This window comes from Notechis scutatus, chromosome 2 (assembly GCF_049901735.1).
Source record: "Notechis scutatus isolate UNSWTSFEM ecotype Mainland chromosome 2, rNotScu1.2, whole genome shotgun sequence".
Taxonomy (NCBI): domain Eukaryota; kingdom Metazoa; phylum Chordata; class Lepidosauria; order Squamata; family Elapidae; genus Notechis; species Notechis scutatus.
The window spans coordinates 196814889-196839858 of NC_142010.1; the positions used below are offsets into that span (position 1 = coordinate 196814889).

A 24970-nucleotide genomic window follows, 5' to 3' on the forward strand; every position below is an offset into this window, starting at 1 on the left:
TTTGAAAATACTATAATTATAATTGCATCTTTGGGCGATTCAAATTTTCTTTCTACAGAACGGCAAGTCTTATACCTAACTTTCAAGAAATCAAACTAATGAAATTTGTCACACAGATTGTGATCATACAATGGCAACTCTTTCTACAAAAACAGTGGATTCTTTGAGAACCTTACTAAAAAGGAACTTACAAATTGTGTTGACAATTTTATCTATTGAAAGTAATAAAATGGGAATAACACTATTATTTAAACACAAAAACATTGGCAAGCCTCAATGCATTACTGAATAACTTATGCAACTAATAAAACGTAAAATTGCCCAACATATTTTAATGGAAACCTTCCTCAGAGAAATAAGATATTTGTGATATAGTTGCCTTACGTGAATAATGGATATTTTCCTTCTGGAGAAAGCTTGCATAAAACCCATGAAACAATTTCTTACTTTATAAAAATTCCTATACTTTCCAAAAGCATTTTTCTTGCCTTTTTCAATCAATTTTCTTTATAGAATTTTCAATTACAAGAACCAAATGCCTCAGAATAATTGCAAAATTATATTACAAAACTGGTTAATATTTTCCAAACAAAAAAGAAGAAAAAGTGTTCTGACACAAAATTTGCCTTTATTATTTTTCCTGCCTAGTATAAATACAATTTATCTAAAATACATAGAGTGAACCTGATCTTGTATCAATCCACATTTAGATTGGTTAGCAGCTAATATTTACCCTTTAGAATGCATTAATTTAATAAACCCTTTTATTTATTTATCAAAATATTCCTTGCCAATCCACTATCCTAAAGACTTCAAAATATTTAATAATCGATATCTAAGAAGTTAGTAATATGTTTCCAAAGCACACGCCATTTGTTAAATAAATACTGAAATAAGAGGCACGTTGATCATTTATTAATAGTACAGCTGAAACTCCTGATAAAGAATGTTGTTTTATAAAAGAACATTTGTTCTATCTTCTTTGGCCTCCACATTTTCCCAGAAGTTACAAAATACTTCAGCCAAGAATATTATGTGAAATGTGGGCCTGCTAGCAAGAAGAGAATCCGTGACTCTATGCATTGTTAGGCACTCATTTCTATTTTACCAAACTCTGTATTACAAGATTTGAGATTATATGGAAACTTTCACATGTTCAACCACAAACACAAAAACCTCCACATTGTAGACAGCTGCATTTTGTCCATAGATATTTCTATTTTACCTCATTTCACAATGTAATAAATCAAAAGCTGGAGCTTTTTATAAAGCCCCACATGATGTATTCTGATCTATGAGTCGGACTCATAATACTTATAGTTCTGACACATAAATAGAGGCAGGAATGGTCAAAATATCAGCATTTAATAAAGCCAAGTATTAATTGTAAGAATTTCATATGAAATGCATCAAACCTTATTTCATTGCTTAGTAAATGCCAACCTATATAGTGCAATGTTTTAGGAAAGTTGATACTGAAGACTGATCAATTCAACAGCAGGAATAAGAAAAACCTATCTGCTAGCCATAAACTTGAAATGAACTCATCATCACACTTTTAAAATCTAGAGGTTTGTGCTGCATTAAATAAATTAAATTTTAAATTAAAATCAATGAAGAAAGAAGAGACTATTTAAATCACCTTCTTTATGGATTTGTAATCAGGGCCTGAACAAATGTGGTGACTGGTCATAAGTTAATTTAAATTGGAAAACCACTGAAGTAAGGTAATGCACAGAATATTAAGCCCAGCACATCAGTTTAGAATGTATATTTACAATGACCCTGGAAAATTATATCCTATATCATCCCAGCAGGAAGGGAAATACAATACAAGATACATGCTTTGAAAGCCAATCTTCTGTGAATATTTTAAATTGGTTATACTTGTAACGCCAATATCATTTTTGCACAAATGCCATAATCTCCAACATTATACATATGAAAATACAATATGCTTGATATGTCTTAGTAGGTGGGCGGTATTTTATAATTTTCATTCTGTGAACAACTATGGTCAGAGAGCACAGAAGACACAAGAGACAGAAGTCATTTTTCTGTCTTCAGTCTCAGGAATACAGCCAATTAAAAACTATGAAAAATTTCATTTTTAGATCCTGCATTTAAGTTCATTTTAGATCTTAATTATCAAGGATTGATTATAATAAGCGGACATGAATATAATTGGATCTTAATATATGCATGGAGTGTTATACCTAAATGTCAAGAAAATAAAAGAGAAAACTGAAGTATTTTTGTTATTCTTGCAATACTGATTATTAGCTGAGCAACATGTGATTATTTGTATGAGGTGCAAATTATTTATTCCAATGCAAAGTACAATTAAATGAGGTGAAATTAGATATATTTATAACTTGGATTTTTACTCCAAGTGCTCAATTAGTGAATACTCTTTATTACAGTATCTGACCAGCAAATTAAGCTTCCTAAATTTCTTAAAAGAACAGAACACAAAAAGTCATAGCACTGTAAGAGAAATAATTAGGGGGGTGGGGGTGGAGAAGCAAAACACCTAAAATCTAGAATGTGTTAAAATGTCGATAAAATTGATATAACAATTTACCACAATGAAATGAATACAGAAATAGAGCCCAAATAATAAAACCAAAGTGATGAATTATTTAGTAAAAATAGTACTAGTAAAATACTTTAAGCACACCTATGAAATATTGAGCAATTAGATGGCTATAATATTACATGAGTTACATGTGAATGTAAGTATATGGTTAAAATCAAACCTGGGTCAGTAACAAATAAAATATGATAGGAGGCATAAACCCTGGATGAAAAAAAGAGACAAAATAATACAATGGAAATATTTTATTGTTGTTGTTAGTTGCGAAGTCGTGTCCGACTCATCGCAACCCCATGGACAACGTTCTTCCAGGCCTTCCTCTCCTCTACCATCTTCTGGAGTCCATTTAATCTCACGCCTATTGCTTCAGTGACTCCATACAGCCACCTCATATATATTAGTACAGAAAATAGTGAGATTAGTGCCCTGCTAATAGTACTGTGTAGCATTTATTTTCTTCTATTACTGGATAGACATTTCTGCTATGCAACTTATAATGTTATGTAAATTCTTTGGAATTTTTTGTTTAAAAAATAATTGAGAAGTCTAATTGTCATCTTCTCCCAATTTTTTTCGATTTACAACCTTTTAATCCCTTTATTTGGGGTGGAGTCAGGGCGCCTGGATGGAGCTGAGCATTTCTTAAAAGTGTCAAAACACATTAACTTCAGGCTCCTTGGAAACAAAATGTTAAATTACAAGATGCTAGGCTGAACCTAGAATTGATCCAAAAGTTTTTCCAGCTTTTTTGCAAAAATGGGACTTCAAAATGTTCAAAGGAATGTGAATATTTATGACATGGTATGTTTCATGTCCAGGACCACCAAATCTTTGACTGATGTTTACATCATCCAAAAGGATGCCGAGACTTTTTCACAGAGTGAACTGGATAGCCATATCCAGTTTAAGCAATATAATATGCACAAACAAGAGCAAAAATGAACAAAACTAATTTTACGGCATTGTGATTTCAATGACACCCATAAATTAAAATAAAAGAACATACATAGGCAGCTACCTGAGTAACTGGAAAATGAATTCATATTTTTGTTCCTTTTTTTAGAGCAGAGCAAATTCTAGCCCAAATAATGTAACCTGGATTTAACTCTCAAAGTTTGCCTTTAACATGATGTGTGAATGAATCCAATCTAGTTTATTCAACAAAATACAGATGAATATACCGTGGTTCAGTGCAATGTACAATCCAACCATCATTTCAGTCATTTGTGCTGTTGATTTATTTTACAGGATTATGCTATTTTTCCTAGTTTTGAGATATAGCAGCTTGTACATGGTCATAAAAATAAAGAACAGTCAAACTTTTAACTAGAGACATTATCTCCTGTGCCAATGCATCTATTAAAAACCATTATTAAGAAAAATTATAGATGATATCTTAAGTTTTAAAACAAGCCACTTTATGGTTCCACATGCTATATGACTGGCTTGGGTTTAGCTTAGCATGCCATGTGAAAAAGTATGCTTTAATACTGCATAATTGTAAGAATTTAATACAATATGTGCAGGATACTTTGGGCACTATACAATAATATTATTTGATATTTAGTAAAATATTACTCTTAAGTAGAATAAAATGTTTGTATATATGCTTAAGAGAATTTGAGTAATATAGAGCTATTCTTTCCACATAAATGATTTATAGTTAGATCAACAATGCATATTCCTAAGAAACAATAAATTAAGATAAAAAAGAGGTGTCACAGCATAGCCAATGAAGTTTGATCAGATTCTCTGCTGTCTTTGAATGTTAATTACTATGTCAAATTTTGTTAAAATTGAGGAATAATTACTGGTAATTTTCTATGCACTACCTCAATTTTTGGATTCAAAAACGTTATGTAACAAAAATTTTCTAATTTTTGTTTGATATTGCACCACTTTTGACAGATCCATTGATAAAGAGTTTAGATAAATAACCATAGACTTCAGAACATATACTTCATTTCTCCCAGTTGTAATCATTTAAACATAATAAAAATAATATCATGATATATCAGATTTCTACTTCCCTTGCAATATACCATTCTAAGAAGTCTATTAAACTGAGTAAAATACCTCTAAAAGAGGCAATAGAGGAGACAGAAATAAATTAGTGGTACTAACAAACTGAAAACTCTTTAGGAAAAAAATCACAACAAAAATGGAAATTAAAGAAATTGAATGACAGATTAAAAAATCATTTCTAAAATGAGTCAGGTACATATTTAGTCATACGCTTTAACAAAGTCAGAACATTTCAATGTACTATATATAATGGGAAGCAATGGGCAGTACCTACATATATTCTAAAGTATGGAAATTGCAGTGTGAAAATGTTGAAAATTTATTCTGACAATTCCTAGGCAGTGAAGCCAATAAGCAGACATATGGATGTGTTCCAGAATAGCAAACAATAGTCCTAGTAAAGCCTCATTTTTTAAAAAATACCATAACAACGATAACAATCCAGTGCAGATTTGGGCTCATTGATTTCAGTGGCCATAAGTTTATATTGTGTTAACTTGGCAACATAACACATTATGTAGCCTCTTTATAATTTAATACAATAAAACCTATGTTTAGCCCCAAATTTTCTAATATCAGTAGAGTAAAATAGGACTGACAAAGTATACCAAATGAAACAACTTCTAGTATCTATTATAAAATCCTCAAAAGTAGCTCACAATACATTCTTGGGTCTCAAAAACCATGCCAGATATTAATAATTATGAAAAGTAAAATATTGCTCCTTTCTCAAGATGTATTACAGATCTGCTAAACGTGCCTTATCAATCAAATTTCACATCATTGTAACAGTATTTTCTTTATAGACTTAAAGTACTCTATAAGAATTATTTTGTTCTTAAAACTAGGGTAGGAGTTTCCAAATCTGAAATTTCATAAGCCCCTGACATGATAAATAAGTTTATACATTTCCTGCCGTCCGAATGAATAAACTAATGATTTAAGTGAGCTTAGGGCTGGGCAAGAAATAGCAAGTAATATATGCTTTTAATAATTCTTACTCTGTGTATCAAGTATAACCAACCATGCTAGAAACTGACAAGGCTATAAAATCAAATTAGTTATTATAATTTTATGGTTTCGTTGACAATAAAAGAAATAAAGGCTATTTTAATTAAAACAATGAACTTACTTATTTCTGCATTATAATCAGAATACAAATAGTGTTCCTGCAGACACAATTACCTCATTTTCATATTTTTAAAAAATGTTACCACTGAAATATCTTTAATATTAATTCTTGAGAGAGAAGTCACATAAAGGCAATGACTGATTCAGTGTTGATTTCTGAATAGAGTGGATGGCAAATCTGATTGATTTTATTATTTCCTCTCCTCTCATTCTCCTTTAGTGTGGAGAATTACTTTTACTCATCAAATTTTTAAAAAACATAGGAAAGGTTCTCTTAAACCACTGTTAAAATGTTGCAGCTTGCAAAACACTGGCAGGCTGTAAATTGTCTTTGTCACATTCACCCATGATTACAGTATTTTCCTTGATACTGCTACCTGTAAATCCCTCCTTCACTCCCCTAGCCTTACAACTCCCTCCTCCTTCCATTCTCAGGCATGATATTCCCCTCTGGAAAAAAAATCGGGGCCGGCCAAAAGAGACCCCCCCACCGCGCGCCAAGAAATCGCTGCCCAGCTCCCCTTTCCTGCTGCTCAGCGGGCTTCGCTCGCACCGCCCGCCCGCCCGCCCGGGCTCCGCTCAGGTATCCGGCTGGGGCTGTCAGGAGTTGCTACCGCCGGCGCGGCTCGCGGCTCCAGTCCCGTGTTGCCTCGGGAAGGGAAAGGCAAAACCAGGAGCCGCTGCTGCCATTGCAAAGCGCCGCTGAGGCTCTTCCTTTTTGCCTTTCCCTTCCTGAGGCAACGCGGGACTGGAGCCACGCAGAGCCGCGCCAGCGGTAGCAACTCCTGACTCGGGGCCTCCGAGGGAAGGGGAAGGAGGAGAAGAAGGGGGGGAAAGGGGGGTGTGATTCCCCAAAAAATCGGAATTCCGATTTTAATCGGAAGAATATCATGTCTGCATTCTATAGTAATTTCCTCTGAAGAATGAAAATCAAGTCAGGTGGTCAGAATTTTAAATAAATAAGTTTGCAAAAGAATCTTGTGTCATCAAAGAATGATTATTCCTTCTCTAAAAGTCAAGTTTAACCTACGATATAATCCCCCCCCCCCCCAAGAAAAAAATATTTAGACTTCACAATTTACAACAGTGATAGCAAAACTTTTGCGCTTGGCATATCAACAAATTAGAAAATGCCTAACTCTGCTGGTATGTCACCATCCCCTTGAACAAAAGAGAAACAATCCTTTATGTCTCCCCTCACCCACCCATCTAAATCACACCCTGACAGGGCACTTGACAAAGGGCCACAGGATCTTGGGCAATGGTGCAGCTGCTTCCGCATAACACTTATCTTCAGGTGGCGTTCCCTTTCTGTTGAGAGCTCCTGCAGCCTACCCAAAGCTGCTCTGGATCACATGAGGCCTTTTTCTTGTTGCAGCTTCAGAGAATGCTCTTCCACAGTCTCTTGAGCCTCCAAAACTCATATGAAAATACTCCCCATTCTTGTGCAACTTCAGAGGCTGTGCAGGCCACAACCATTCTTGTGCAGCCTCTGTAGCTCCAAAAACCAGAAGGGAACAGGGTGTGCTTTTAAGAATAGTTGATGGGTGTTTATGAACACTGCCATTGCACCCAAAATAATCGTGGGGTGTCACTTTTGACACACATAGGTTCAACATCACTGGTCTAAAAACGTTTCAGTGCTTTTAAGCCTGCTTCAGAGGCACTCCCTTATAAGTTTTATTTTCTTATATGCCCCTAAGGATTGTGGCTCACTTTTGACCCATACTTTGACAAGACACTATCTTAAGCTACAATATTTACAGCAAGGGTCATCAAACGTGACAGCTTTAAGACTTGTGGACTTCAACTCCCAGAATTCCTCCTCCAGTCATGTTAACTCAGGAATTCTGGGAGTTGAAGTCCACAAGTCTTAAACTTGCCAAGTTTGAAGATCCTTGGTTTACAGTAATGTATAGGGAAATTGTGTGTATTTATTTTTATTTCCAATATACAGTTTGAATACAAACAAAGAAGAAAACGTAATTCAAAGACAAATGATCTGCACAAAGAACTATATTCAAATATACCTAAAAACAGTAAAGTTTGTTCATCATTTTTCTGATCATTATAGATTCTGTCTGAACATTTTTAAACATATATCTCTTCTAAAATGTGCTTTGCAATATAGCTTCATAATATTTGTCATTTGCCATTTAGATTTGTCATCAAAAGTAAAATCTGTTCTATTTTACCTTGCATTTTACAACTATGCAAACTACTGTAATATCTTAAGTATTCAGCAGTATTACCGAGAAACGTCTAATTTCAAAATTGCACTAACAGCTCACTTGATATTTTATTACATTTGTTGCTATACAAAAAGGAAAAAACTACAGAAATGAAAAATAATCTAAAGAGCAAAATTAGACTTCTGCATTTATTAGATGTAAGTCTAATGGTCTTTTAGATAAAATATTTGTAGGTGCCATAGTCAATCAAGTATTCATGAATTCCAAAGACGAAAGCATTCATGCATAAAAGGCAATGGGATAATTATGATCGGCAGAAAAGATAATGGGGAAAAATCCTAGGTTTCCTTTAATTTTATATATCAAGTACTGGCTTGACCTAGATAACCTGCAATGCTTCACCACATTTACTGCATTATTTTAGCATTTTAATTATTTAGGAAAATTAAATTAATTCAATAGGCATCTGTTAAGCAGGTCCAACTTTGGTGTACCTCACAGCTTTTTTTTTTAGTTACTGCAATTCTGGGCTACATTTTTAATATAAATATGTAATTAAGCTTAAAATCTATTCAGTCTGCAAGTTTATTAACCTTTGCTGATTATGCAAATTGTAGCTGTGAGGCTGTTATGACATTTTTGTAATTTAAAAAAGCTTGTTGTTTTTTTTTATTGTAATCTTAGTGGTTGAGATCCAGGATGAAAATTGTGTATGTATCTCTTTCCTAAATTCTATTAGTAACAAAACAGAATTATCAAAAGAACAAAAATGAAAGATAAAAAACAATATGAAGTAAAAGCTATAAACCTTCAATTGAAACAATACAGCTTGCTAAAATTTTAACTTATTCAAAATGAGAGTATTCCAACATATTAAACTAAAAAATTCCATCCTCTACCCAAAAATTACACACAAATGTTTGTGTGAAAAGGTGAAAAAACAGCAGTCACAAGGCCTTGCCTCGCCTTTTATATTCAGTATGAAAGGTTTCTTTAAAATCAAAAAGATCTACCTTGAGCAAGTCGTTCAAGTCGCTTTCCATGCTCTGGAGGAATAGCATACCTAAAATTTATTTAAGGGGAAAATACAGATTAGAAATACAGTTAACCTTTTTGATTTTTTTAAAATACTCTATAGACTATATATGACATAGAACACAAAAATATTTAGTTTAATACTTTAATGACATTCCTCTTTCTAAAATAAATTTCAAGTGCTAATTGCAAGAGATTTTTTTTTACATATTTATTTATTTGAATTACAGCTATAAAATAATCAAATGAAATCTGAACAAAAAAACTAATATAAAAGCAACTGCCAAGTAAATAAAACTTACTTCATCAGATTCTATCACAAGGATGCTAAAAATAGACAATAATGCAGTGGCAGAACAAACATCAAGAAGTTTCCAAACCTAAGCGCCATTTCTGAAAAGGCTTTGCTGTTCTTGTTCATTTAACATAGTTCAAGTGGTTAAAGAACTGCAACTGGTGTCCAGAATGGATATTTCTCAAATACCCATGCCCCAAACTGTTAGGAATTCATGTGTAGGCCAATAAAACGTACGGACAGAATATTGTGTGTGTGTGTGTAGTTTCATTTAAAATTGTACTATGTTTAAAATTGGTTTATTGTTATGAAACGTTTTAGAAAATCCTACAAACAGGATGCTAAATACTTTATGCAATTCTTATGACGATTTTTTTGGTCCAAATATATATGTGCTTGTAACTATGTTGCATTTTTGTAAATTTCCAGTTTGTATCTCATCTTGTGTAAGATTATGCTATTTCTGAGTATATATTTACAGACAGTTTCATTTTTACTTTCAAGAAAGTATTTTTCGTTAATTAAAAATGCATATTCCATCACATGTAGAAATTAGTATATGTTGGTAATAGCAGAAAAGATAGGGGAGAAACTCAAGTTATCTGTCAACTAAAAAAAAATTGATATTCATACTTTTATTATTGAAAAATAGTTTACCAATAAGTAAAAAATTACACGCCAAGTAAATAAAGTAAAAATTACATGCGAAGTACAAGCGCAAGTGTACAAACACATGCATGGAAAAGGGTTGTTTTTTTTAAAAAAATTGCATTGTATTATATGTATTATATTTATGCCTTCAAGTTAGTTTTGGCTACTGTCTGGACACTTGCAGATTTGCTGATAGGATTTCTGAATTGGTTTGCCACTTTCTAGGGGTTGAGAGTTTGTAACTAGCCCATGATTACCCAGTTGGTTTTATGCTTAAAGCAAAAGTAGAAGCAAAATTAGAAAACAGTCTTCTGGTTTTTAGCCTGATGCCTTTAAGAGTTCTCCCTTGTATTCTATCTACATTTACTATCTAGATGACAAGGGGGTGAAATGCCATTGTTATGCTAATAATCTCTTTCATCCCCTATAAGAATCAGATAAAGATATACAGAATCAGGAATAGCCTGAAGCAACAATTGTGTGAGAGTTAATGAACTGGAGTTTAAGTCCAACAAAACAGAAATGCTATGAATGATTTGAGGACAAAAATCAGAATGTTATTTCTAGTACTATTTTGCTGACTAGTTCACCTCCTAACAATAATTCAGGTTCTGTTTAACTTCCTGGTCGAAATATTATAAGGCATTCCATACCATTCCATACCTTGGAAATGCTGGGAAATTGTAGTTTATGTAAAACTTAAACAAAATAAATTGAATTAGTTTGATTGTAAGAGACTAAATAACATCTGTTTATCTTTCAGCCCAATTCTAGATGTTAATCAAAATGCTAAAAGGCTTATGACGCTTATCTAAAAGGAGCTTCTCATCATTTCATGTTTTGAAATTAGAAAACCCGTTGTTAAATATGAACCAGTTGTCAATCATTTGAATTTGGATCATGTGACCAAGGAGATGCTGCAACTGTGGAAAATGGTCATAAGTAACTTTTTTTCAGTGCTGCTGTAACTTTGAACGGTCACTAAATGAACAGTTGTAAGTATCTGTATGCATTTGGTCCAATATGTCTGTTTTATACATAATTTTAAAGTGCTCACTATATACACATTGGGGATCAGAGTACACTCATTAGTTTGATAAACTCCTCTCAGGATGATAAGACTGAGATATTGTATTAGTCAAGTATCTTGAAGGCAGCAGCAAATTTTTATTGATAGTCTTAGCTTATAGAAACTGTTTGGTCCCTTTAATGAAACATTAACTTTATTAGATTTACTTTATATGTATAAAACAAAACATTTATATTACATGATCAGGCCTGGAGTCCCATAAAACAAAGACTCAACTACATGGCTCCATTGTTGAGGGACCTATTTCTTATCCTTCACTTTAACTGTATTTGGGTTTCTTTTAGGATATTGTTACTACATATTTACTATTATATATATTTGTTTTTGCTGTTTTAGGTATTTTTTTAATCTATTCTGTGCACCACCCAGAGTCACCTTGGTGTGATGGGCAGTTATATGAATTTGATTAATTAATAAATAAATATACCATATATATTATGTATGTATTAATGATGTGCTGTATTTTTAAATTGGATTGTAATTAACATGAATAAATAGACATGGCTGAAATCACAGAATATTCAGTAGATTGGTCCATCTTCTTTCTATGACTGGATCAGGAGCCTAACTGGTTGGTATCACTTACAAACTATCCTGAGTTCATATCTTATACTGAAGTATGATTTACTACATATACATTGTTTTTTAAAAAGATATGAAAGGAGGGAGATCGCAGTGACTGAACCTACATCACAAATTCATGATTCCAAGGATCAAAACAGTCCTGAAAGCATTTGGTAAACATCAAAGGGAAAACAAACAATAATGACAGTAGTATGGGTGTGTATTACAGACCATTCAACCACAGAGAAGACAGAGATGAAATCTTCACAAAATCAAAAGAGATAGGAGAAAAAGCTGAACAATTTCTATGAAAATACAATAAACAAGCTTTCAGCGTAGTTAATCAAAATCTAAATTATAAAATAATTTGGGATGATATATAGAGAGAGTTTGGTTTCGTGGTTAAGGCACCAGACTAGAAGCCATGAGACTATGAATTCTTGTCCCACTTTAGGTAAGAAAGACAGCTGGACTAAGCTTGTAGGTGTGATGGAAGCATGGATGATTTGCAAAGACAGGATGGTATAGATTGGTATTACGGATGATTTGTGTAATTAAATTTTGATATGATTTCTTATCTTTTTCTCATGCCTCAATACCTTTGACTTACTATTGCTTATTCCTTTTCTGCATTTTGCGTAACATTACTTCACTTCTATTTTCCTTTCTCCATTTTTCCCCATCACTCTAACCTAAATCTTTGAAGTATTATAGAATAAAGATTTTTGAACAAGTAATATGTCTTGGCTCTGAAAATAACATATTCCTTATATTGCAGCCTTCCAGCCTTCCAAGGTCGGTAAAACAATGAACAAGATTGTTGGGGGCAATATGCTGATTCTGTAAACTGCCTAAAGCACTGTGAAGCAGTATATAAGTCTAACTGCTATTGCTATTGCAACATTTTTCTTACTGTATTCAATAATTCTGTAATGTATACTATAATTATTATCTTTCTTGCCAGAGACAACACTGGAAACTTTATTCATGCAGTATAAATTTTTTAAATGATATTTGAAAGTTAAGTATACTTCTTTCCTCACAAATCTGAGACTTTAGTTGAATTACAAATTGCTGACAAGATCTTTCCGTATTTGCTTTTAGCCATAGACTTAACATTGCAGCTCTTCATATTTTTTAATCTTCCAAAACTAAGAAACTCTCTCTCTCCTCCCCTCCCCACAACACTCATAAAAGAGTTAACTTACCAGGATTTTGGTTCGCCAAAGTGGAGATAATTAATACTGTAGAGATCCATGTCTTCAGTGTGCCATGCAAATGTTGTTTTCCACATTCCAAAATACAAATATGGGGTGTTGACTCCCTCAATTGAGATTCCACAATCTTCTTCTACAATATCCAATATGGTATTGAGATGAGCAATATTCCATTCATTTACATCCTGAAAAGCAGATATGAACAATAAATCAAATATAAAACAAGCACAAAATAACAATATTCATGTATCACTTTGGAGATCTACTCTCCTTTTGGAAAAAGGCAGCTGTATCTAAATTGTCAATTGATTTTCTTAGGATATAAACCTGAATGGTGATTTCTAGGTTAGGGGCAAAAGGTGAATTGAAATGAATTTTTAAAATAATGTATCTCCTAAAAAACTGTAATTATTATTTAAAGTATTAACAATAATTCTTCTATTAAAAGCACAGTTCCTAGGCCACATAAACTGTTAGCTCAAGATAATTCATTGTTTTGACTTGGGTAGCATGAAAAAGATATTGAAATATTAAAAGCACCGTGAACCAAGAAAGTTTGGGAACATTTGCACTAAAACATTGCCCAATACATTAAATTCAGCAAGAGGTCAAATGAATCAAATGCTTATGGGAACAATTCAAAACATGGCTAAAAATAGTTTTGTAAATAATGAATCTAATGACAATTACAATTTACATGCCGGGTCACTAGTATCCCAAACCATTTGATAAACATATGTATATGAAAGAAATATCCCCAAACCACAATTATTCCAAGATTTGAAACAATAAAATACCAATGTTATTGAAAGGCATCAAAATGGATTCAAAATTAACAGGAAGTCATAATGTGTTTTATACTAAATCACAGTTCCTTATTATAGGGGATAAAACTTCCCCCAAAACACCTCTCTGGTTAGCAAGGCCATTGATCTGATCAAATAGAGAAATGGAGGCAAAAATCAAGGTTAAGCAGAAGAAATTGAATATTTTAAGTTAACCTGAAAACATCACATGGAAGGCTTGGATAGAAATATACATTTGTCATTGCTGCCATCTAGTGGCAACCCAGATTTGTGTAGCCCATAGCTGGTAACTATATTTGAGCCATGTGAAGACATCCAAGAACATAAGATATAAAGGCTGAACAACTTGTGCCTGACTTGAAAGTAATTACTGGCTTTTAGATAAAGATTTCATGGAACATAATAATTTCTGAGGAAATCCTCAATAGTGAAAACAATTCTTGATGAGTTAATTAGTTGCTAACGACAAATGTTGTATATAATGCCACTTATTCTCCTCTTCTGATTTGAATGGTTCCAGCTTTTTCCAGTTAGAACACACAATAAACCACAAGTAATCTGTGAGCTAAATAATCTTTGGTCAATGGTATAAAATGCACATTAATAGAGAGCCAAAATGTCACAGCCACTCCATAAATATATATATATATATAAAAAAAAATTCTGATAACATAGTCAAGATTGTTTTTATTTTTTTGCCTTAACAATATATTTCATAATATTTCGCGTGTTTGTTTATCATTCTTCAAACACTCAAAGTGGTTTCCATACCAAAATTGGAAAGTTCACTTGCAGCAAAGGGGGAGCAAGAAAGCAAAATCATTTTGTCATCTCTATTAAAAGACATGACAACAATTCTGTCTGAAATGTTTCCATTTCAGCTTTTTATTATAAGCATTTTCTTTGAATAATTAATATATTAATTATTTTTCTGACCTCTTTTTTCCTCTGTGTTAACTATTGACATTGTAAACCAGCACATTGGAACATATTAATATTTTAGTCTTCATATGTAAACCAATCAAGAATTATTTTTGAGTGAATAATGCATAAAAATGCATTTAATAAAAACAATGTAAATATATATAATTCCAAAGTTATATCACTTGTTACTTAAAGAAGGCCTCATTTAAATTGTCAGTCATACTAGATATAGAGTAGCAATAGTTCCTGTATAAATTATTGACACTCCTTTTATGGCCAAAATACTCATATTTTCTACAAGCAATTGCTAATCTATGACTATCTAGTAATGAGTACTGCACAGGATTAGCTGCACAGTTGTAGCATCATGAAGTGTAGTGGACATTGTATACTATTGCAATGATAGGAAAGTAAAAGGAAGATAAAGTATGTGTGTTTTATTATTTGCATTTATGATTAGGCCACATACCATAAGCTTCTAATAAAATGCTGCCCTTGCATTAGAAGTAGGAGGTTATTCAGGCTGTTTAATGTTCTTTTTGAAGTCATCTCCTAAATGCATACGTAACTGCAAAAACTAGGCAAGAACACAAGCTTTAAAACAAAAATGTTTGTATGGTGTCAATATCCATACAATTCTAGAAATCAGGGGCAAAGATCAGTCACTCACACTGTCAATTTTTTTTCCCAATTAAAAAATATTTATATTAGACCCAGCTGGGCCTAAAGTTGAATCTGCAGGCACTAACAACATACTGCAGCAAGGGGGAAAAACAACCCTGGGGTATTAATGATGCCAAAACTAAAATTGTCATGTTTACTAAAATATGTAGTAATTGAAAGCATATTTGGAAGCAAAGAATATTAGTACTGAATAAATACACATTTCTTTAAATATTTAGGAGCCATCTTGTAATCTTCCCTAATATGGAAAAAACAAATAAAAGACGTCCAATGATACAATCCTATTTGCTAGCTGCAGCAATAATAACTTCAGCAATAAAATTCTTTAAACCCAAGTCTTATGGCACACAACTTTGTATGTATGTGTGTCTTCAGAAGCAATCCAGAAGAAATTTGTAAGAGCTATCTTCCCCCCCACCCATTTTTTTGGATTTTTATTTTTAAAATATACATCAACATCAATATATGAACAGTGTGACATCTAGGTATCATTCATTTTGATACAAGTGGCAATAATAATATTAATAATATTTGTTACATTAGTCAAACTTATGTAATCCTAGTATTAGTATAGATGTTTGTTTTAAAGTAGTTATTCAATATTTCAGTGTTCCATTTTAATGCCAATCACAATTTTATTTGAGCTTACATAGTAATGCCATCTTTCAACCTCTAACCTTTCCATCTAGTTATTGCTTTTATTCTATTATATAAAAATATGTGTGATAATATTTCCCCTATTTCTTATTACTACCCCTACTCTAGCTATAGGCAGGCCACCATTACTAATCCTAGTGTTAATACACGTTTATATTAAGATATAGTCCTTCATTATTTAATTATTCAATGTTTCACTGCGCCATTCTAGTGCCAATCATATTATTTAAACATACATAATACCATCTTTCAACCTTTAATCTTTCAATTTAACTATTACTTTATATAAAAGTGTGTATTCTTATTTCTATCTCTATTCCAGTTTTTAATCAGGCCATCATTATATTTGGGGAAAAAATTATTTCCTTTCTATTCATCATCTCTTGTCCATTTTAATACTTCAATTCTTATTCGGTTTTTAACTTGTATCGCATACTCCTCTTGGATCCTTGTCTCTTTCTACATCTGTATCTTCACTATTCATCTAAACATTTCTTCCATCTCTATCCTCCTATGCTGCCAGGCCTCCAGAATATCTACTCAAGCCCCTATCTCCCTTTCAGAAGTATCTTCCTGCTTGTCCGATATAAGAGCTATCTTTTATGTCTCCAGTTGTATGTCAAATGCTATCTTGTGTCTAGTAGCTGGTCTTTCTTTTATACAGACACATTTGAAAATGGGTCAGCTAAGGCAGTGATCCCCAACCTTTCTTATGCCGCGGCCCGGTATCCCCAACCTTTCTTATGGCGCGGCCCGGTACCGGCATTAGCTGGGCGCCACCATCTTTTTTTGATGAAAAGTGCTTCCGGTGAGCTTTCTACCCGGAAAAGCTCACCGGAAGCACTTTTTCATCAAAAAAAGATGGCGGCACCCAGCAAACCAGCGGCCCGGTAGGACTTGTTCCACGGACCAGTACCGGTCCGCGGACCGGTGGTTGGGGACCCCTGAGCTAAGGTATTGGTTAACATTAAACCATATGGAAGACTCTCTTGAACCTCTGCTTTACTGGCAAGGTAGTTTTACGTTAGAAGAAAAGCACAATCAAGTTGAAAACATCATAAAGGCTCTTATGACAAATCAAACCACTGACTGATCTACTCAGTTCTACTGAACCCAATTAGAGATGTCATGGATTGAAATGATGTTTTGCATAGAATGTATATGATAAATCTCTGCGCTACAGTCCTTCCCAATGTTTTCAACGTCTATTAAACAAAAATGTAAAACGAAGATATTGTTTTAAATAACTTGTTGAACCACAACCATTTAAATTACCACGAATTTATTAATTTCAGAGGTTGCCATTTGTTCTACATAATTCAAAAGCCTAAACACTAAATAATACTGAAATACTTATATTGTGGCCACATTTTTAAATGGAAGCTTCATAAAATAACAGTCTTCATTTATTATAGAAAATAAGTAGCTTCCATTTGGATACCTGAATTGCTTGTACTCTTGATAAAACAATTCACATATGGTTTCATATGAGTTATATGAACTCACCATGAACTGTTTCCTTCCCTACTCTTCCTTCCATTGCCTCATTTCTAAACAGCTTGTATTTCATCCATCATTGCTAAATATATGGAAATCCCTAATGTAAATAAATAGGGGAGATCATGATTCTAAATTTAGAAGAAATTTCAGCTAACAGCACATAATACTAATGATATCTATCCTTGTGCAAGGCTACCATCTGGTGGCTGATAAAGAAATAACCAGTCCAAAGTGCTTTTCAGATTAGAATATCTGGAAAGGTACAGGTGTCAGAACATACTTTGTTACTCTGAGAAGGAACTAGCTATTTATCCTATCAATCTGCTCTTTTTCAGTTTCCACCTGGCTACATTTACCTGAGAAGTGTCACATTTCTGATGAGACATCCATAAAGACCTGCTAATAATCTAGTATCTCCCATTATTCTTTTTTTTCTCATTACTTTCTTCTGTCAATCTTTTAACCCAATTTCTCATAATTATGCCACCTAACAAAATGGCATGGAATTGTCCATAAAATCACCAGGAATTATGATTGGCTTGAAGGCACAAGGAAAATATTTTAGAGACATCTGCCACTTACGCAACATGTAGATTACTGAAATACAAAATCATAAGGAAATGATTATATAGCTTATTCCTTTCAAAGAAAACACAATAATGGCTGACCCAATTAAAGCGTTAATTTTGCCAGATATTGCTAAATACCATTTTTACCATAAATGTGTGATGATCTATTTTACATTCAAACGCAGGATACAGGCTGTAAGCTCATTTCATAAAATATATCTGAATTCAAAAGAAATGGACCATAGCTACATTCAATTTATGTTTCTTATTTGTACTGAAAATAATATAACATCAGACAGACAGCTTAGGAGGATACAAAAAATGTGCCTACTTTGTTATATATGCTTCCATTAATATCTGCTCCATAGATTGGTGCCACAAAAGTTAAATTTTTCCAGTATTTACGTTCTAAGTCTTCAAAATCTAAATGTCTTGGAGTACAATACCTGTAAAAGAAACAGGAAAAAAGCAATGGTTTCAAAGAATTAGTATTTATATATAAAAAATGTTCGCTCCTTGTATAACTAAACAAACCTTTAAATAAACCTTAAATTAACAAAGAACACTCTGTGTATGTATTTTGTCCACGTGCATACATACATGTGTCAGCCTATTAATCTTCTTGAAAAATTGAAACAATTTTTAATCTTGTTCTAACGGTTAATGCCAACTTTACACAAGAAGTAGTTCAATCTTTTAGCTAATAAAAGTTACTTACTTTAATGTTTTACACTTGTTCTGAATGCATTTTATTATTGTTGCATTTAAAATTAACAACAAAATCCTTTTTCAAAAATGTCATAAGCTAAAGAAAAAAATGAAATGAAAATCCAACACAGGTGTGTAATTTTTTCATTCTTAAGGACACTAATTGAAACATTAGGTACTGCACCAGAATCCTAGATATCATAGTTGATGGAAGGATAAAGGAAATTAGTTTTTTCCCCTCACAGTAATCTTTTCTTTTTCAGCAAAATTTACTTAGATTGCTTGAGAGGAAGTGAAATATTTACTGTTTTCTGCCAGTGAACTTGGTTCAGTTTCCAGAGTTCTGACTGACAATTGGAAACGGATATTTTGCAAACTTTTCCCTAGGCTGCCAAAAGATCATGGATCAGCATGTACTATCATGAAGAGCTTTCCAGTGTGATAAAGCACCAATCAATAGAGAACTAAAACCATGACAGAGGGAAGCAGCATTTACTGCAAGTCGCAGATAGCTTTAAAATATTTCATGTGACCCATAGATTGGCACCTCAGTTTTCAGGCAGATAATTCCCCCATTTCTCTTTGTCTAATTGTCAATGACCACTCCTTCGTACCTCTTTCCAAGTTCTCTAGTGTGCTGTACCATCTTCCTTACACAGAAATAATTAGTTGATTACTTACTTTAGGAGAATGCAAGTAATTTAACTATTATCACAGCTAGGTACATTTCTAACATACAATGCTATAAATGCCCACCCTCAGTTCCAATCAGTACTTTTAGTTACAGATCAGGAGGACAAAGAATTGGTTTATAGCTGCAAGAACCTTGTCCACATGCTCAGACTATCACAACAACTGAAATAAATATCCTGGAAATAGGCATATGATACACTGGACATCAGTAAAGAGGGGGTTGGTTTTAGCTTTAAAGTACAAGAATTGCCATGGTAGGCAACTGGGGATTAAGATATCTCAGTCATCAAATCACATAAACTCCACGGAAGTATGTTCAGTTGCCATCATGCCAAATCCTCCAAATTTATTTTCTAGTCCTCAGTGGTGGGATTCAAAAATTTACTACCAGTTCTGTGGGTGTGGCTAGGTGGGCATGGCCATGTGACTAGGTGGGCATGGCTTTTTTGCAGCCCCCCCCCCCTTTTTAGGGGAATTCTGGGCCTTAGGCAAGCCTCCTGGGGGGGCGTTTTTGCTCCCAGAAGACTTCCCTGAGGCTCAGGAAGAAAATGGAGCCTGGAAGGGGCGCGCAGCACACACACACACACACACACACTCCATTTTGGGGCCTTCTTGGCCTCATGAAAGCCTCCGGGGGGGGGGCTTTTTGCTCCCAGAAGGCTTCTTTGGGGCTCAGGAAGGAAGAAAATGGAGCCTGGAAGGGGTGCACAGCATCCCCCCCCCCCACGCTTCATTTTGGGGCCTTCTGGACCTCAGGGAAGCTCCCTGGAGGGCTTCCCTGAGGCCCAGGAAGGCAAAAATGGAGTGCAGTGGGGCTGTGCCTCCCTCCCTCCATTTTTTGCCTTCCTGGGCCTCAGGAAGCCTCCTGGGTGAAGCAGTAAGACAACAAGGGAATCCCGGCACAGCTGATCATAGGAACAGCTGATTGTTGGGAGGGGAGAAATACCTTAGGGAATGACTGGGCAGGGAAGAACGCAGTCAGCGATGTCAGGCATGCGCGCAATGTTGTGCATTCATGATAAGCACTGACTGGGAGGGGAGGAGAGGGATGACCAGGTCAGGGGTGTGGCCAGCCAGAAGTTACTTCGACAACCTACGCCAAATCCTTGTTACCGGTTCGCCTGAACCGGTGCAAACTGGCTGAATACCTCCACTGCTAGTCATGATCCTGCCTATTTCACTACAATTTCTTTAAATAAAGGAATATTGTTAGAAATGTAAGTCACCTAACAGCTATTTGGGTTAGAAATATATAAACCAACAAATCAACAAATATATTTACTCTTAATTATCTAATAGGAATAAGAATTCTTTTCAAATAATGAAATCATCTGTATTTCAGGCAACTGAAGTAGTTTTACTTCTCCTGAAAACTTGTTATACAATTTAGAGCTTCAAAAACATTAGAAAGCTGTCTAAAATTCTTACTGGTAGGGGTTCTCAAAATGGGGGTCATGACTTACTGGAGAGGAACAAATTTGAGAGAAGTCACACTCACTCCCATTCTGCGTAAATATAGGTAACATTCAGCCAACTGCTACTACTGGACTCATAAAGCATTAGATGCAAGTGCTATTGTTTTCCTTTGATGACATTTGTGCAAATATTTCAAACCATCCACAGAGTCAGAGAGCCATCCAAAGTGACCTGCCCAGGATCAAGATGTTTTTGACTAGTCTCATTTTCCACCTATTCAGAGATTAGCTGCATACTTCTCTTGGAATAGGCTGAGCTGTGCTGTAACAAGCTAAACTGTACCAATAATGGATTCTCAGTGGAGCATCTGGAATGCTGGACCAGCAGACCTCCAGGTACAGCATCTATCTACTTTAAAAAATAAGATGGTTGCAAAAGTCTCTCTTAGGTTAAAGCTTCTAGATAAAGCCCCTTCCTCAACAATAAATTGTAAAAGAGATCACTTGCTTATGGGCAAACTCTCTCAAAAGGAAATCAATATAATCATTTAATACTTTATTAGGGTTAATAAAATTGTTCCCAGGATTCTGCCTGAGTGAAATGTGACACAAATAAAGAAGTTTATTTCTGACTATGAAAGTGAAAATATATGGACAAATCAGAAAGAGCACTTCCAGCTGACAAGCCCAGTGTCTTAACTGCTGAGCCATCATGCCGTCCCTATGAACAAAATATCTTCTAAAATTAACATTATGGAAATCAACAATACTATCTTGAAAAAATAGTTTTAAGCCACAGGAATAAAATGCAAAAAAATACTGAAGTAAGGGAATCTATTTATTAATATAAACTGAATGGAACGATAAATGAATAAATCCATCTCACATCCTTCTTATCACAGCGTCATTACTAGTAAATGTTCTCTTACTGTGACCAAATTGCTTAGATATCTAAGCAGTAAGCCTCTATTCATTTATTTTTCCTAATCAAGAAACTTACCAAAAATCATAAAGAATAATAAATAAATCATTTATTCTGAATTTCAAGGATAAACAGTCTGAAAGAACAGATATACAAATCCCAAACAAAACATTTTTCCAAGTAAGTGCCCTATTTTGACTTTATGGATGGGTTGCCCACCATTAAATATTTGAGACCAGAATAGCAGTAAAATATCAACTGAATTTAAATGTAATTAACAGCATATGTGGTTAATTAAATATAATTTAAATTGTGCAGCTTGTGCACCCTTATGAAACGAAGTATGGAATGAATATACCTACATGTTACTATTAGCAAGTTGCCTAAATTCTTTCACAGTCATTGGCTTTTTTTGAATGTTGTATTGAGTGAAGAGACCTGATTGACCAGTTACTATCTGTTGAATAGGAGCTGGAATCATCAGATCATCAATGTCATCATAACTTTTTCTTGGCTTCCATTCCTTAGGAGGAATTATCTAGAAATTTAGAAAGAGAAATTTAGTTTTAAACAATGAAAAGCAAATCCTTACATTGAGACAATCTGTATAAGTAAACCTACGAAGATCACCACAAAATGTTCGTGTAAGGATAGATTATATTTCCACAATATTAACCAAGTTGTTAATATAGCAATAGTTGTGAACAGTTTATTTCCACTGACTTAAAGGTGAATAATGTTTACTATTTCATTACTATTTCTTTTTTAAGACTATAGTTCTGTTATTTTAATTTTAAACTAAACAATTGTTGCCTGAAACAGTGGCCTGAATAAGCAAGACTGCTTGTTGGTTAATCTAAATGGCTCCCCGAGTGAATTCAGGAGAATAACACTGAATAAAAATGGCATCCTTCCATTAAGTTCCCTATATATATTAAAATATATAATTAATCCATTACATTATGTCATTGTATTATGTATGTATTACCATCATTTATAGCAGTACCACATTCTAAGGAGCAAGAATAAAACTTATATGTTACGAAGAATCAAGGATAAACTCAATATGAGAATATTGCTTTTTGAAAAAGCATCATTTATCTGTTGTCTAGGTATGTCTATGTACCAACTGTAAGAGTTTATTTGGATTTAAATCTGATGATTCAAAAAACAGCATACAACAAATGTTTTTCACAATATTTACCAAGCAATTCTAACATTACCTTGAGGCTGTCATGTATGGATGGGTAGAAACAGTTTTTAACTAAATCCTTCTGACAGGGAGGGCTTTTGGTTCGTGGCCTGAATTATTCCTTCTTTCACTTTGAAGAGAGTTGTATACACTTGCACAATTTGGAAGCTTTTCTAAATTCACAACTCCTCCTTGAGGAACAAGTGACATCTGTGGCTAGAAAGGCTTTTGAATAACTAGATTTTATGTGCTAATTGTGACCTTTCTTTAATCAAGATGCCCTGCTCACAGTCATTCATGTTCCACTTACCTCCTATTTCAATGGTTAATATCACATACATGTTCATCTTCTTGTCCAAATAGTTCAAATACAGTCAACTCCTTCCAAATCCCATCTTTATGGCATTATGTCTTGATGAGTGTTCTTAAATGACTGCCCCCACTAGGGAATGTTTGCTTAAATGTAGTGGCAGGCCTTGGTACATGAAACACCAGTATCTTATACACCAGTATAAGAGCTTGATAGCTCTCCTAAGCACTCTTACCCAGGGGTGGGATTCAAATTTCTCAACAACCGGTTCTATGGGCATGGCCTAATTTGTGGGTGTGGCTTGGTGGTCATGTGACTGGCTGGGCATGACTTGAATGTAAATATTATAAATATTGATGTAAATATTGATTTTTTTTTATTTAAAAAAGCAAATTTCACCCAAAATCAGGCAGACAGGCAGATTGAGTTGCTCACAGAATCACATATTCACTCAGAAATCTACCATTCTGCAATCTGCTATCTGAGTCTGCACAGAAAAATAGAAACTTCAGTCCTAAGGAAGATTCAGCTCTGCTTTTAGATTAGCTAGAAAGCAAGAAATCCAACGATTTCCTGCTTTCTAGTTAATCTAAATCTCCCGGCACAGCAGAATAGCTGATGGTCGGGAAAGAAAAAATAGCAACTTACCAAATGCAGGCAAGTTTGGTGGCGCACATGCCAGGTAAAGAGTGAGTAGGCAGGGAGGGGAGGGGTCAGCCAGTGGCGTGATTTACCAGTTCTCTGAACTGAGCAAAATCGTAACAACCGATTCTATAGAATCCCACCCCTGCTCTTACCTCATATTGGAATACATATAGAATCCAAAAAGTTGTTATTTGATGTTAATGTCTTATTTTACTGCAACAGAGAGAGTCAGAAACCAATGTTTCTTTTCTTTTTCTTTTCTTATCCTTCCTCACTTCTCTTTCCCCTTTTCTTCCCTACTGCTTTTCTATTTACTTTTGTATTTTACAATATTTTATAAATCAATGAAATGTTAAACTGGAATACATATAGCATCATGATATGCTATGTAGTTGCAGGCATTGTAGCAAAAGAGAAGATGACATACTGTAGATCCAGGAGAAACACAAGCTAATAAAGGCATCATCATAAGATCTATGCTACAGTAATGACAGAATACAGCAGGATATGGGCTACATCCAAGAAGCATTTTAGGGTTGTTGGAATATATTTAATAGTTCTGACAAAGGTCAGATTGCAACCACTGCAACCATCATAACAACAGTAACAGCAATAACATTTAGACTTATACACTGCTTCATAGTGCTTTATGGCACTCTCTAAATGGTTTACAGAGTCAGGAAATTAGAAGACCGAGTCAACTTTGAGCTGATCAGGATTGAACTCTTGGCAGTAGGCAGAGTAAGCCTACAATACTGCATTCTAACCACCGTGCCACCACAGTAAAATGCCAAAGCATCATGTGACCATGGGAATGCTGCAATGGTAGTAAGTGAAAAATAGTCATAAGTCACTTTTTTCAGTGCCATTGTAATTTCAAGTAGTGACTAAACAAATTGTTGCACATCGTGGACTGTCTGTAATGTAGTAACATTCATTGTTACTCCATCTAAAATATTTTTGAAAAAAAATACCTTTGCTAAACCAGCACGATGAGCACCTTTTGATTCCATATACGCCAAGTATTTATTGAAATCTTTGAATTCATCCATTGTCGGTTGAAATGTCATAATTTTGCAGCTTGGATTTGGAGGCGAGTCTAATGATTGAGCAGCCATAGCTGCTCAGCGTTAGACCTGCTGATAAGGA

At 34.2% G+C, this 24970-nt stretch overlaps 1 protein-coding gene across 12 annotated transcripts in view; it reads right to left on the reverse strand.

Moving 5' to 3' along the window:
* Window positions 1-24970, reverse strand: part of KDM4C (lysine demethylase 4C) — a 204782-nt gene that overhangs the window by 161201 nt on the left and 18611 nt on the right. For 8 of the 12 annotated variants that reach the window (XM_087957743.1, XM_087957736.1, XM_087957740.1 and 5 more), the window contains exons 3-7: window positions 24796-24960; window positions 22037-22212; window positions 18268-18382; window positions 12788-12981; window positions 8958-9007 (exon numbers count right to left, since the gene is read on the reverse strand). In XM_087957743.1, coding sequence (XP_087813869.1) covers window positions 8958-9007; window positions 12788-12981; window positions 18268-18382; window positions 22037-22212; window positions 24796-24939 — 679 coding nt within the window. In that variant the 5' untranslated portion in view covers window positions 24940-24960. The remainder of the gene's footprint in view (window positions 1-8957; window positions 9008-12787; window positions 12982-18267; window positions 18383-22036; window positions 22213-24795; window positions 24961-24970) is intronic. The other 4 variants (XM_087957742.1, XM_087957744.1, XM_087957738.1 and 1 more) reach the window with 1 other exon arrangement.